The following is a 16,209-nucleotide window of genomic DNA, read 5'->3' as shown; positions in this document are numbered from 1 at the left end:
TCTTAAACTGACAGGGTAGGAAACAAACTGACAATACCTCATAGATGCGTTTTTGGCAAGATCAAATACTATAAATTACTGAAAAGAAGTCATTTTTCCTCATAGGTATGTAACACTTAGGCTACTTACAAAAAATGCATGCCAGCAAGTGTCCCTTGTGTGAGAATGTTTTCAAAGGCTGGAGAAATTATATGTAAAAAAGTAGCTGGTTGAGTTTATCAACACAGAACAATTTATATATTTGAATAAAGATCTTTATATGTAAACAATGTGGCATATTATGGCTTGATATATTTTATGAATCTCTTATTATTTATTTGGTATATCTCTATTCTATTTTTCTTTTTTTTCATTAAATAGACCCGACTAGCCTATAGTTATCGACAATTGTGAGCCTAAAAGCTCATGTAGAGTTCAAACAGATGTTAAAACAACAACAAAACTATTTTATTATGATGACGTAGCACATACATTTCCCAGGTTCGATCCTAAGATCTACGAATGAGAGTCGAGAGCACTATCCACTCTCCCATTCTATCACTTGTGTGTCAATCAAACAACATGTGGGATACAATTTGTCAGCGCTCGTCTAAAATCTTGTCAAGGCTGCTTCATGTAAAGACATGCAAACGACCGCTAGGTGTCACTGTGGAGGCGGTTTCGGATTGATGTTTCGAAGCCTCGAAACATACGGCACAATTGATTCAACTGTTTCAGTGTTTCACGAAGCCTCGCTCTGCCCACCACTAGTGATTATAGTGCTATACGGCAAATTTCAATTTTGAGAGCATATGATACACCAGTCCTTAGTGATGTTACCAGTGACACCGAAGCTCCGAAGCGTGTGTCAAAAAAACGAACCGATTTTCATTGAAGCTTTGTATCGAAGCTTGATTCGTTCTGGCAAAATCACGTGACCAATGACGTCCGAAGCTTCGTTTCACACACACCCACGTGCTTCGTTATCTGATTCAAAGGTTTAGAATTGTGCAATGCGCGGCGCGCCCTCATGGGTTGTATTGGAGTATTGCATTACACGGAATCGATTACTAGTGAGTTTATGAGATATATATATATATATATATAGTAGTAAAAAAGAATTTTCTGCACCACTTAAAACCATGATATAATTTTTAATTGGTTCACACTTTATACTTTTGAGACAAGTTCTATCCTTAATTTGTTATTTTTGTTTGGAGTACCATTCGCATGAAATGGAACATGCTTTGGTCATGTATTTAATATATTGTAACATTTATTTACGAATCTATCCTTAATTTGTCAATCCATTAAGTTTTCCTTTTATATTTAAATTAATACGTTGTTTGGTTGTGGAACATGTTGTGAAACAGCACTTTCACCAGCAGAGGTCCTCATTGAGCTCTGATTTGAAAAGCTTCGAGTAATGAACCTTTTTCCGATACAATTGGGTTGAAAGCTTCACTGCTTCAAGAAAGCTTCACTTCGCCATCACTAGTGTTTTTCATCTGTAGATGAAGACATTAGAGCGCAGTAGAAAGTTTAGTCACTGTATTCATTTACACTAAACCCGACACGAACACTTCCGCTAAATGAAGCTCAAACACGCAGCAGGTGAAGCTGACAAACACACGCGACACTGACATCTAGAGGACAAAGATGAAAACACATCATTATCAATACAATAATTGTACACAAATGCCAGAGTGCAGTATTACAAAGATTTAAATATCAGATGTGTCCCACGACTAATTATTTAATACCATATAATTCACCATAGTGTTAAAATCATTCATAAACTGTTCAGAATTAACAAGTAAAATAAGCCAGTTTCAAAAATTAGTTCCACTGCGAACTGTGCAACAATCCACTGTAATATTACACAATATAATTAGATACATCAAGTTTATTGATTCACATGCATGCATTCTAATGGGATAAATCAGCATATTTCATACAAAGCCTTGAATGATGGTGTAGCTATATCTTAAAGACATTATTATGCTTGATGTTAAAGATATAGCCTTCATAAATGTTCTGAGTGGTCTTCTCATTTAAGCATCTCTTTTTGACAGACACAGATCTAATTTCAATAGTAGGAGAGATCAATATATCAAAGAAAATAAACATCTGTTAACAGAGTTAGGAAAATGAGCTGAGCTAAAAACTGAAATCTGTAGGCAGGAAGAAATTGTTCACGTTGTCATTTTAATGATAAAGATGAGGGATATAAACTATAGACTCTAGTGAGATTTTAAGATTTGTATAATGAGGACATTTAGCAAATTCACATTACAGAAATCTTAAATGTGGTTTAGGATTCATATCTTTCTTATAGTTAGGGAATCTATCATTTTCAATACTCAATACATCTGTTACCAAGCAGCCAACAATACACAAGCTGTATACTGTAAAGTTAATTTACGATTAAAACACAGAAACAAAATGATCATTCTTTTGTATTTATATGCAACAAAAACACGAGCTACAATAAACTCTAAATAATAAAGAAGAGAACAAGATAAATACATGAACAAGAGATTTGTGAGATTAAGAATATTAAAAAAGAAAATTCAAACATTACTTTGTCTTGTTTCATTAACACATGCATCAACATTCTCTGACATGACTGATTGTTTCTGTTGGCATTCACATAAGTTTTGAGTTAGGGGTTATCCTTATAAAGGGTATGCATTGACGTCACTGACCACGCAGGAGCTCGCCCTGTTGAGTGGCAAACATTCAACAAAATTGCTGACTATCATCATCTTAAATTGAATTTAGTTGACTTGATAGCAGAGGTGGACAATACTTAGTTAGTTACATTTTCCAAGCATTAAGAGTGCAATCAATGATATTGCTCCTGTAAAAGTCAGAAAGAAGAATGACAGGCAAAAATCACCTTGGAGAAACTCAACAGCGGTGCAGAATATGAAGAGACAACAAATACAAACAGAAAATGCCACTGAAAAATAAAGTAAAAATGAAAATCCCATCATCTAATCTATTGCGTTTCTATTTGGCCACATGTTCTCATTCACATCACACCTGATGTCTTCTCTGTCAAGGCATCTTGTGGGGAATCTTTGCCATGTCTTTTCCACCCCTGACAGTGTTCAGGTGTGATGAATGCACCATCTATTGCATCCAGGTGGGACTGGAGGAAAACCTCTCCCTTGTCCTGGTGGTCTTCCGCTGACTCTTGCAGACATATATCTTATTTTTTGTGTCGCTCATATTGTTCCCTTTCCACACAAGATCGACCTAAAGAGGTTCTCCTTTACTCTATTGTATACCATATGGTCATGCAATTGAAAGAACCTGAGTGTGTTTCCTAGGTGGGAATCAGCTGTGATTTATATTTGCATTGGTACAATAAGTTGTTTTTCTATGCCAATGGAATAAAATACAGAGTATATATTTATGTTTCAATTCATGATATAAACAGCTGTTTACTTTGACTATAAGTGAGGTTTAGCACATGATGTTATCTGTTTTGACATGCTGTGTGAAAGCATTCGTAAATTTGACATTAAAAATCTATTGTTTTGGTCTTGTTTGAGCTTGTATGTAAAAGAAGCTCAAGCATTTTAAATTTGTGTTAATTATATGAATTTTGTGTTAAAGCAGCAAGAAAAGTGTTAATAGTATAGCATACACAGGCGGATGTAGTGCTAACTGTGTTAAGAGTTTTGGAAACTTGTTAAAAGTATTGAAAAATCTGTCATAGCAATCGTAAAAAACTGTAATAACGGTTCTGATTACGAGCAAAGAACCCCTTTTGGTGCTATATAGCACCGTTTGTTTCTATAGAGTATACTGTATATATTCTACAGCTCTCTCCCAATTACATTCAATCATGTATATGCAAGCTTTTAGAAAAAAGAGCTATGGGTTTTGAAAAACAGTGTTTATATCACAAATTCATAAATATAACTTTAGGGTAAAGGTGTTTACAATGTAAGACAAATGTTTGCTTTTGAAATATGTTTGTGATATTTTGACTGTGGTGTTTCATTTTGAAAGAGACATGAGGCATTTAGCATCTTGGGTGTGCAATTCTTGAATTTGTGTGTTAAGTTTTGAAAAAAAAGAGGAAAACTTTGGTAAATGTGTGTAAGCAGTTGAAAAAAACTGTAATTCCCAGTTTATTTTTTTTCTCTTCTGCCTAGCTCTTTGTCTAATCTCTTCTTCATGTTTTCCATTTCTGTTTCATATTTGACTTGAAATTTCTCCATTTGTGCTTGAATTTCTCTCTCTTTTTCTTTCAGTATTTTCTCTATTCTCTTTTGAATGCTCATCTCTGCTTCCTCAAACATGCTGTTAGTGAAACATCTGCCCTGATTTGTTTTCATCTCTTCTATCATTTTTATCAGTTTAGTCACTTGAGTTCTGTCTTGTGTTTCTCTGTTATTAAAGGCCAGGTATCTGTCTCCACAGTCTCTGATCAGTTTCTTCAGTCCAGCACAGTGGTTCTTCACATAATCCTCTATAGAATGATCCTCAAGATCATCTCCTCTTGTGAACAGAATGATGCTGAACTGTATAACTTTAGGACCAAAGATCTTTTTCATTAGATCTACAGTCTCTGACTCCTCCTGAGTGAATCTACCCAAACTCAACACAATGATGAAGGCGTGAGGTCCAGGAGCTGACAGTGAAACACATTTTATGATTTCTTCTTGTAATTCTTCATTTGACATTCTTGAATGAAACAGACCTGGAGTATTAACAACAGCTACTGATCGACCATCAACTTCACAATCTCCTCGCTTACAAACTGTCGTCACTGATTCTACTCCAAATATACTCTGAAACTCTTTTCTTCCCAGTATTGTGTTTCCTGTTGCACTCTTTCCACTTCCTGACTTCCCGAGCAAAACAATTCTCAAACAGTCTGATGAATTGTGACCATCACCTGAAAGTGGTAAGAAAGAATCATGTAACATTCAGTATAAAACATAAAAAACATTCATAAAAAGTATAAAGCGGTCACCTGTAATTTAATTTAAACTATTTGCAAAAGTGTAAATAATTTCAAATGTTATTACAATTAGATGTTATGTTTAATTTTCACTTCTGTTCACTCTCAATTGAGTCCAAGATATGAACTGCACACAGATCAGTCTTCTCATGTCAGTTACATTTATCTACATACAGCTGCAGGATTTTACATTTGAGTTGCAGCTGAATAATGGCTTTATAAGACAGCTATTAAAAAGATGTTTTAAACAAGAAATTTGATGTAACTTTCTCTCTAAAAACACACATGTCATAACAAATAATAATTTGTACAAATATGATTTTTTCTTACCTGTTCTCATCGTTGGACATCCCTAAAGAAGGAAAGATTTGAAAGTGATTAACATCCTGGAATTATTCATATCTTAGAATAACTTATCTTTAGGTGATGATGTGTACAAATGATGCATCTTACCTCAGTTTTGACTCTTATGACATCACTGTCCACAGTGTAGTTGAGCTTCCCCACTGCTGCACATTTAATCTCATATTGAGTATCTGATCTCAGATCAGTCAAAGTAACAGTCTCCTGATCCTTCAGTACCGATTGAGATCTCCAGTCGGGCTCGTTCATTATTTTGTACATTAATCTGAGCTCTACTGTATTAGGACATGATGAAGGAACCTTCAGGACCACACTGTCACCTTTGACCCCTGCTGTGATTGGATGAGCTGGTTTTAATGGAGGAGTAAGGCAAACAGCTTCATCACATCCATCTTCATACAGAAGAACACAGGAACCAGGATGATTTTGGTGGTCTTTGGAGAAAATCATAAATTTTGTGGATTCAGTGTCATGTGACATCATCAGCTCTTTGAAAAATTTTAAATGTTCTCTCATTTTCTTCCTGATCTTTCCAGTGAGCCATGTTCCAGTCCATTCACAAAGCGTCTTGTTTAAATTCATCCTCAGTTTTTGAGATTTCAGGTAATTGTCTTGTCCAGAAAGCAGCGAATCCTGCTGTTCAAGAGAAGTGAATGTGTAGCAAACCATGTTCTTCACCTTAATATCTGACAAAACTGTCTCCAAACGTTTACTCGCTTCAGCTCCAAAGTCCAGACACTGTTGAAGAAACTCACCAACTGTATTTAATTCTTCTTCTTTCTCTGTGATCCACTTGAACAGATCTTGCTCTTTAAATGGAGATTCCTCACGAGCTTTTAAAATATCACTCAAAGTACACGTCCGTTCTTCACACACTTGAACTGACTGAATCCTGTCGCTGAACTCTTGTCTGTAGGTTTCACAGTTTTGTTTCATATGTTGAATTTTCTTGTGAAATGCATTAAATGTTGTTGTCCTGGATTCTTCCAAAAGTTTACTGCATTTGTTTTCAGTCAAACACAGATTTTGAATAACAGAATCTGTTGCTTCCATGAGCTTTTTGTCTGTGACTTTGATGTGAATTACATCAGATTCAACAGTGTAGTTGAGTTTTCCCACTGCTGCACATTTAACCTCATATTTAGTGTCTGATCTCAGATCAGTCAGAGTAACAGTCTCCTGATCCTTCAGTACAGATTGAGATCTCCAGTCAGTCTCATTCATTATTCTGTACAGTAATCTGAGCTCTACTGTATTAGGACATGATGAAGGAACCTTCAGGACCACACTGTCACCTTTGACCTCTGCTGTGATTGGATGAGCTGGTTTTAATGGAGGGGTAAAACAAACAGCTTTATCACGTCCATCTTCATACAAAAGAACGCAGGAACCAGGATGATTCTTCATTTATTTTGATGTGACAATAAACTCAGCTGGTTTACGCTCCTTTGAATCCATTAGGTTTTTAAATATCTTCAGGTTGTTTCTCATTATATTTTTGATGTCAGCTGTGATCCAAGACTTTGTCTTGAATTCAGGTCTAGGTGAATTCTCATCATCGTTGTTCATTGTTGAAGATCTCAGGTAGTCCTCTTGTTTAGTAAGAACCTCATCGGTCCAGTCCAATGATGTAAATGTGTAGCTGATCACATTCTCCACTTTAAGATTCATCAGAATTTTATCTATGTTATCTTCGACCTTTACACCAGATTCATTGAGTTGTTGAAGCAGTGTTTTAATGACATCAGACTCTTTCTGTCTCTCTCTCAGCCATTCTGTCAGCTCAAGTACTCTGAATGGAGATTTCTCGTGATCTTTCAGAAGATCAATCAGTGCTGTGTCTTTTATTAAGTCACCATAGATGTTTGGTAACAGAGAGCCGAGTTTCTTCATGAGACTCAATTTGTAGTTATCACAGTTTTTCTTCATGCGCTGGATTTTATCAAGGAAAGCAGCAAAAGTCAGTGCAGGAGAGTCTGTCAGGAGATCAGTGCATTTCATCTCAGTTATACATAAACTCTCCATTACTGATTCAATGCTTGTGATCAAACTGATGCTGATCTCTTTGTGAAGTTTCACAGTTTTTGAGTGAAGTTTGTCGAGAGGATAAAGCCAAACTCTCAGTGGAACCACAAGTTCTTGATTTTCTCCCAGAAATTTCGGAAGATCAGCAAAAACTTTCAAAGCTTCATCAAAAGAGGTCGGATTAAATGGTAACTGGAAGTCTCCATAAAATGTACAGGTGAATTTCTTGTTTTCAGTTTTCTGTTTTTCAGTCATGCTTACATCAACGTTTGCTCCAACAGAAATACCATATAGTTTATCAAAAGCAGCTTTCATTTCTCCTGCTATGGTCTGTTTATCTTCATCTGATGAAACTTCTCTATCAAACACAAAGCAGGCGTCCGCTCCATACAGCACTGCTGTCACCACGTGTGTCGCTGAATCTTTATCAAACACCTCATTATGAGAGATATTACCAGAAGCTAAATGATTCATGGTCAGTTCTTCAAACTTAGTAGTTGAATGATAATATAAGGTCAGTCTCTGTTGTCTGAAGGATTTCTTATTGTCTTTGAGATATTTGGCAGCTCCACCAACATCAATGAGTCCTCCTAAAAAACTCAGTTTCACACCACCATCAATGTTGAGTAATTTAGTTTTGTCCTCAAAAGAGTCTGAGGTTGTGATGTTGAAATAAATGTTAACATGAGGACGAACTTTAATGCTCTCCTGTAGCTGCTCTTTATCCCATAATGTGATTCCTGTAATAGTAGAAAAACATGCACAGTTTAACAGCTCATTTCAAATGATCTCAGTTTGTTTTTTAGGGGGGAACCTGAATAGTCGAAGATTTGATGCTTCGATATACGGAGCCTGATTCGACTACCATGATCACAGACAAATCTTCACAGCGGTTATAAAATAAGGATCATTACATTTTGGCAATATGGGGGTGCTTAATGTCTGATTTCACACAGAACTACTGGTTTTGTATGGTTAATATATAGTCTTTAGTTACGATAATGCTGTAAATAAAGATTTCAAAAGAAAGAAGCATTTAATCAATATTTTTAACATAAATAAATTCCACCACTCCTGTGACAGATTTAAGTCTCATTTTTCCCGATTTGTGATAGACAAGGAGCATCGTGGTGGCAGGGATTTAAACTGAACTCGAATTAGAAAATCTAAAGTGTGGATGCACTTTGAAATGGTAAAAGTTGTGCAAACAGTTCATGTCATACCACTCAACAACAACAAACATGACCTTCCACTTAAAACGGGTAAGTTCAATAAAGACACTGTTTACTCTTTCATTTATATAATGTTGCTTTTAATTTATGAATAAAATACGATGTTGGGACTTAAAGGTCACGTTTTCCTGATCCCATTTTTTAAAAATTTAGTTAGTGTGTAATGTTGTTGTTAGAGCATAAATAATAGCTGTAAAATGATAAAGCTCAAAGTTCACTGTCAGGTGATATATTTTCTTTAACAGATTTCACTTTTCAAAGCCTACAGCGAATGGCTGGTTTGGACTACAGCTCTCTACTTCCTGGTTTAATGACATCACTAGAACAGTTTTTCGACTAAACTCCGCCCACAGGAATACATTAGTCGCCAGCTAAGCTAACGGCAGAGCATGTGAGCGAAGCAGAGCGGTGTGACGCTCCGCTAAATATTCCGCTCTACTGTTCAAGCGCTCCACTCAGTCGCTCACCGCCCAAGCAAGCGCTCCGTTAACTTTCCGCTCACGCTCGCAAATAAACCAATTCCCACTCAGATCCCGCTCCGACATAAAAAAAATTAGTAAGCCTAATTGTTTTCTGTACTGACGTTTTTGAATAATTGCATTTAATTAAAGTATTAGCTGATACATCGCAGTTATCTACAGTTGTGTGTTGGCTATTAGACCTAGTTTAACTGATACGGATATAATTCAAATTAACAATTTGTTTCCACAACATCTACATGTTTTACTAATTCACAATTTTAAGTTATAATAAATGTAATAAGTAATTACGAAATATTATAACAATTCGTTCCCCTTAAGAGAAAAAGATTAACAAACTATAATATCATATAAATATATTATTTGAAAAAATTAAAATAAATTGAAGAACAATTTCTTAACAAGAAGGCTTTTTAAGTGCAAATTTACAGTGCATCAGTAAATACAGAACACAGCTGTGTCTTAAAGAAATTAAAATTAGACAGTATTTATGAACCTGTAAATGTACAAAACGAATGCAATACACAAGGCCATGAATATTTATTTATGGCATTTTCAATAGTATATTAGTAGATAAATTAACGTGTATCTATAGTATGAAAACGAATAAATCATTATTTTGACTAAATTAATCTTGATAGATCATTTTAGTCAGACTGATTTGTCATCATTTCAGAACAAGCTTTGCTATCTATAACAACTTACATTTTATCCCGAGTGTTACTTGGTCGAAAATATGTAGAAATATAGCCTATGCGAGAACGAATTACAGAACAAAACTGTATAGCTCACGCAGACTGAACGAAAAGCCGTTAATTACGCGGACTCTCAGTAAAATAGAGGACGTGCTGAATCAGTCGAGTCGGCAGATTATCATGTTTATAATGTTCCACGCAGATACTGGTCATGAAAAAATGTAATATCTAAATGTCCAGCGTCAAGTGTTCAGTCAGTTAATACTAAAGGCACCGGCGTTTTTGGCTGAAGCTTCCTCATCCACGGAGCGGACGCTGTGGATACACAAAGAAAGAACTATAAAGGTTTTTATTTTAAGTGGTTTTAATGTTGGTAAGCAATCAGTTATATTATGGCGCTTTATATTTGTGTTGATCAGTTAGATTAAAGTTATTTTAATCTTTAAAACTGCATCTAGATGCAGACGACGCTACAGTTATTCTGTCATCTTAGTTTCGTTTCTGTCATTTAAATATATAAGGCTGGCGACTTCATTAAAACAATATTTGAACTCCATAACTTATTGCTAGCCGTTTTTACAGATTCTCAAACTAGCAAATTACCAAAGGGCATTCTGGGATGAGCGAGCGGTCCTGAGCGGTCCTAAGCGTATTGAGCGAGCGGAGAGGAATTTTCGGAAATGCGCTCTGTGCTCTGATGGAAAATTACCACACCGCTCAACGCTCCGCTCACATGCTCTGGCTAACGGCAAGCTAAGCTGCTATCGAATCACAACACACTAAACAAGCTACACAATCACAACTCGTTACGTATTTCTGAAGGAGGAACTTCATAGAACAAGGAAGACATCAGCCTGTTTTGAAAACAGTGAAAACAGCGATATTCAGTATCTTATGTGAAATATACCACGTTTTTTACACGTGAAACATGTGTAAGCTTCAAAAACACAGAAAGAACAGGACCTTTAAAATATGTTTGTCTTTTCCTAGATCCACCCAGTGACAGACAGATTACTACAGTTCGTCAAGTAGTACTGGAGCTTCGACAAAACTTACTAAAATCTTTCAGGGCACCCCTAATTTTTCAATGATTCAAAATGAAGACTATTATTGTAGACAGATGCGTTACGGCTCACGAGCACAGGCACTGAGCCGAAGTGCGTCTGTGAATTAAACATATTGTACGGTGGACGCATTTGTGTGCAGGGTGAGGCATTTTCTTCTTTGTGATTATTTACACGTTTGGCCAAGCACTCTCAAAATAAATAGAAACTGTGTGGTGAACCAACCACCCCAGCTTAGTACTGGACAGCGGCGTCCTGGATACATATTTTAGAATCCTAAACTGGAAGTGACAGCCAAATCCTGCAGGGATAAACAAATGTCTGACTATAAAGTGAGTGTTTCTATTTTCTTTCTTATACTAACGTGGCATTTCTGTACACAATAGCATATCTGAGCCGTCTTCTGGATTAGTGGGAGTGGCTTGCAGAGCTGTGCATTGTGGTAGGAGTTGTAGTTTTACAAATACAAATGCGACCTAAAATCCCTTTCCATTTTTCTCGGTCAAATAGGCACCAAATTCAAAATGTATGTTACATTTCGACTACAAATATGACCCACTTTCGACTACAAAGTTTCCCTTTAAGAAAGAGAGTATGATGTTTTTAATCACATGACTGATTGTGTCAGTGTGATGTCACATGTGTTTGATCAGCATGGATGGATTGTAAATAAAAGAATCTGACAGAAAACATCCCCATGTCACAATTAACCCGATCAATAGCATTTGATTAAATGTACTGCTCTTGGGTTCAGTACACATCATAGTATATCTGTTATCTATTTTATTATTCACTCTCAGAGAATAAAGTGTGATGAGGTCATATATTTGTACCTGGTATTAGAGCATCTCTTCTGTAGTCATACAGCATACCCAACTGAAAGGGTCTCCCTAAAGCTGCTGTTTCAATCGTGTTCACACCAATTGAATCCATCCTGAACACATGAGAGGAGAAAACACACACGAACGCACACACACACACACACGCACACACATTCTGGTTTCCATGTTTTGTGGGGACATTTCATAGACGTAATGCATTTTATACCACACAAACTGTATATTCTATTCCCCTTACCTGCCCCATTCCCTAACCCCAACCATCACAGAAAACCCTTCTACAAAAGGTGTGAATAATGTGTACACTGAAAAAGACATAATGCACTATGATTTGATGGTGGAGCAGTGAAGGGTTGAACGTAATTTTCACAGATTTGTACTGTTTCATGTATTAATTCTTTCATAGCCTCACTAAATGCAAATGTAATCAGTTTTTCCTTCATTAATGTCTGTATATGTACTGAACATAATCTTCAGTGGCAATAACAGTCAGAGAATGGTTTTAGCTTCAGCTGTCATTGTAATTTTTTTTTAAAAGCACACATTTGCACATAAAGAGTTCATATTGTAATATGGTACAAAGGTGTACTTCTTTAAAGAGTTTTCACTCCTGCGACAGCTTTTGTACCTTTGATCCGGATATACACAAACATTATAAGTTCACTCACCTTTCTGCAGTTAAGAACAGAGAAGCTGAAGATGTCTTCTAACGTTAAACTCATAAGTAAATAAAAAAAACATAACAACAGTAAATCAGCTGTTTTTGTTTCTTACAAATCCATGTCTCAACTTGTTTTAAACTCTTTCACTTTCATTTTGACTGCAGATAAACTCCTCCCACAGACATGTTAAAGACAAATCAACAGTCATCTTCTGCTTCTTATCTTATAAATCATTTAATTATAAATACATGAATAACATCTCTGCTGAACACCTGCATATGATTTTGCCATAATCCTGAAGGTCTGACTCTGAATCAGATGAGGCCTTGAGTTAAACTCTTCACGAGCAGTGGATCGATTGATCAATCAGTGAGTTTAATAAAGATAAAATAATCATTTGTTAATTCATTTACAGGTTCACAGGTTTTTATGCTGGGATTTATTTGAATGATCTACTGTAATAAACAGATATTAATTTATTACTACACAACTTTCACTTTTCTGACAATAAGATATTTTGACAAAATAATAGCACAGAAACTGGTTAGACTGAGTTGCTTCACATTCCAAACAACTCCCTACATTGTGACTTTATCAATGTGATCTGTCAAAGGTCTTCTAACATAAACAAAATATATTTCAATTACATTTTCTCCATTCCATCCACACCTTTTACAATAAAACACTTTTGGGACATTTCACCGCTAGAAACCTTACAGTTTTTTCCAATTGCTAACACACTAAAATGACATGAACAGCACAACTATTTAAACAGACACACAGAGAGCAACACCTCTTCTCAAGTCTCCAAAAGTCTAAACACATTTCCTGCTTTACACACATTTTGCAATTCACAATGGCACTTTTTAAATGCACTGAACACGGTTCTCTGCACAAGACACAACAATCTGACATAAAGTCACATGTTTGCCTTTTTAAAACACTACCATTTAAAATGACAATACACAAGCTAAATGGCCAATATATGTGCCACCTCCCCAAACACCTGAATGGTTAATTGTTAACACTTCAATCAGGATGTAAGCACTAGAAAAGACCACAGGTACGTCATTGGCCACAGAGCCATTATAGATGTTCCTGGCTTACGTGGTGGGAACATCACAATGTGTGCTGCCATCTCCAATATGGATGGTGTCCTCCACCGTCATGCCAACCTTGATACAACACAGCCCATATTCTCACATTTCTAGAAAGACTCCACAACATTCTAATACCATCAGAGTGTATGAATGATGCAGACCAAAGAAACCGGTATGTTGTAGTATGGCACAACGTGAGCTTTCATCGTGCAGCCCCAGTCCAAAACTGGTTTGCTGACTACCAAACATTTATCGTGCAATACCTCCCACCATACTCGCCATTTTTGGCAACATTATACATTATGCCCAACTGTCAAAAATCTGGTAATATGAATGAAGTGTGTTCCAATTTGTGACAAAGTTTGATTTTGATAATGTTATATGTAGTTTAGTTTGGAGTGCTTCATTTTGCAGGATATATGTGGTATTTTGCTATTTGGGTGTGAGGTTTTGTAAATTGTGTTAAGTTTTTTGATAAAACCACACTAGTTTGCAAAATTGTGTGTTAGCAATTGGAAAAAACTGTCATTTTTATTGAAAGTGGGTGATATTTGTGGTCTTGATGTAACATAAATTTAAAATGTTGTGCCTATTTGACCGAGAAAAGACAGAAAGTGACTTTAGGGTGCATTTCTATGGAAGACAACACCTCCCACAATGCACCACAATGCACAGCTCTGCAAGCCACTCCCACTAATCCAGAACACTGCATACTAGTCTAGCTCTATGAGCTAGCTACCACATTCATTTCACACAAAACTTAGTTGGCGAATTAATTTGTGAATTACTCCTCGTTTGTATTTCTTTCGAAATGGTGAACTTACTTTATATGGATTGCCCTATTTTGGATGTGTTTGCTAGCCTACGTGGAATTTATAATAAACCTCCTTGCACATGGATTCATCTCTCTCTTGCTTTGTGTAAGCAGCCCACGTTACAGCTATAAAGTATTATTCTATAAATATATAAATCTTTTCTTCACTCAACAAACACTAAAGGCTAATGTTTCATATATTTGAGAAACGATGAGAAAAGCCACACCTTATATTTAGATATAAATATTTCCATTTTTATGGAACATTTTCCAGTATAACAAGACCTGCACATAAAATTCAGATAATGTTTGTTAATACAATTATTCCAAAAATGGAAATATTTGTTTGCAACCAACTATTTAAAATTTTTCCTTTTTTTGTATAACCACTTGAAAGTTGTTTTTACCCTGTAAGTAAGACTTTGAGAAATATTAATTCCCAGGTAGGCAATCTCTCTTTTTTTAATAGGGTTATTATGAACTAATGTTTGTACATTACCACGAATAGTCAAAATCTCACACTTTTTTAAGTTTAAGTATAACCCTGAAGCATCTGGGAAAAAAGAAGGCATTTTTAAGGCATTTGGTAAGTCTTTTAAAAATAAAGTTGTGTCATCTGCTTTTTACAACTGAGCTGAGCTAAAACCTCAAATCTTGAGGCATGAACAAAGTATTTTTGACAGATAAATCTCATCTCATTTTCAATCTCATTTTATTAATTAAAGATAAATTTAGACTCCAGAGGGGACTTTAAGAATGATACATTAGATTAGAACTTTTTGCAAATTCACATTACAGAATCAAAACTGTTCAATACTAAACACTCAGAGCTGTTATACCAAGCAGCGAACAACGCACAAGCTGCTCCTTTGAAGTTAACATATGGTTAAAACAAATCAAATCTTTTATATTTGAATGCAACAGAAACAAAAGATTCAATAAACTGAACAAAAGATGTATTTATTGTCCTTTTTATGAGATTAAGAATATTATAAAAATATTTCAAACATTAGACATTTATACACAAGAGATATCCCGCATACTAATAACTTGCAAAATATTAAATTAATTTATTGCGACGTTTCGATCGTAAGATCTTCTTCATGCATATGAACGTGATAATGGTATCACAAAGTATTTTAAAAATTCATAGACCAATCACATCAGACAATAGTCACCGACTAATCACAGTATCGGACCTTCAATGACCAATCAAATTTGTCTACAATTTTTTTCCATCACATCAACAACCTCAATATCATACAAATCAGAAACAGTCTATAATGACAAGAGAAAAACATCATAAACCGTACATTAGAATAAAGAATTAGAATAAATAAGCATAATGCAAAACTCCATCAACAATTTAAAAAACACAATTTTTTCCCTCAAGATTATAACATCACATTGAAAAGGGCTTCATCATTTAAACCAAGAGGCGATAATGTTTGTAAAGTGAAAATCCAAAATAATTCACGTCTCTGTAGGAGCATGTCAATGTCTCTGCCTCTCGGTGGCATAGTCACTTTTTCTAGCCCATAAAAACTTAGAGAAGAGACATCATGACTCATGGCCATAAAGGGTGCCGCAACCGGATAGTTAATGTCTATTCTTCGAATAGAGCTCTTGTGTTCACTAATTCTTTTTTTCAATTGGCGCGTAGTTTTACCAACATAGCCTAAACCACACGGACAACGAATTAAATACACCACATGTCCAACGCACCTAACCTGAACATACAGGTGTGCGACATTGGTCGTTCATTGATTGAAACATTAGACATTACCTTACCTTATTTCGTACCTGTGTATGAAATGTACAAATATTTTTTTCTGTTCTGGATTTGCACCTGAGAAACCACTTCTGTGTAATTACTTCAGTTCTGTCTGAGCATCTGGTTACACATGAAATATATGACCTGAACTTGAAGGTAAGGTTCTCTTTCACTCGGTCACTACGACGTGACCGACAAA

General features: G+C 35.6%; 2 protein-coding genes across 2 annotated transcripts; both read right to left on the bottom strand.

The window, feature by feature from the left end:
• Positions 1 to 2,166: 2,166 nt before the first annotated feature.
• Positions 2,167 to 6,733, bottom strand: LOC141281923 (uncharacterized). Its single transcript, XM_073813840.1, has 3 exons — positions 5,417 to 6,733; positions 5,294 to 5,315; positions 2,167 to 4,897 (listed from the first exon to the last, which is right to left on the bottom strand). Exons 1-3 carry the CDS (start codon positions 6,731 to 6,733, stop codon positions 4,128 to 4,130), a joined length of 2,109 nt encoding a protein of 702 aa, XP_073669941.1. The 3' UTR covers positions 2,167 to 4,127.
• On the bottom strand, positions 6,734 to 12,461 carry LOC135769097 (neoverrucotoxin subunit beta-like). Its single transcript, XM_065278454.2, has 3 exons — positions 12,329 to 12,461; positions 11,655 to 11,755; positions 6,734 to 8,091 (listed from the first exon to the last, which is right to left on the bottom strand). Exons 2-3 carry the CDS (start codon positions 11,752 to 11,754, stop codon positions 6,734 to 6,736), a joined length of 1,458 nt encoding a protein of 485 aa, XP_065134526.1. The 5' UTR covers position 11,755; positions 12,329 to 12,461.
• Positions 12,462 to 16,209: the final 3,748 nt, after the last annotated feature.

The sequence above is a fragment of the Paramisgurnus dabryanus genome, chromosome 3, assembly GCF_030506205.2.
Source record: "Paramisgurnus dabryanus chromosome 3, PD_genome_1.1, whole genome shotgun sequence".
NCBI classification, from domain to species: Eukaryota; Metazoa; Chordata; class Actinopteri; order Cypriniformes; family Cobitidae; genus Paramisgurnus; species Paramisgurnus dabryanus.
This window is presented reverse-complemented; position numbering and strand designations above follow the sequence as displayed.

Bases quoted from the DNA above. Each gene is read 5' to 3' on its own strand.
- LOC141281923 (XM_073813840.1), bottom strand. From the start codon at position 6,733: ATGAAGAATCATCCTGGTTCCTGCGTTCTTTTGTATGAAGATGGACGT. The intron at 5,316-5,416 runs GTAAGATGCATC...TTCCTTCTTTAG, and splicing joins TCATAAGAGTCAAAACTGAG to GGATGTCCAACGATGAGAAC. The intron at 4,898-5,293 runs GTAAGAAAAAAT...TACCACTTTCAG, and splicing joins ATGTCCAACGATGAGAACAG to GTGATGGTCACAATTCATCA.
- LOC135769097 (XM_065278454.2), bottom strand. From the start codon at position 11,754: ATGGATTCAATTGGTGTGAACACGATTGAAACAGCAGCTTTAGGGAGA. The intron at 8,092-11,654 runs GTACAAATATAT...CTACTATTACAG, and splicing joins AAGAGATGCTCTAATACCAG to GAATCACATTATGGGATAAA.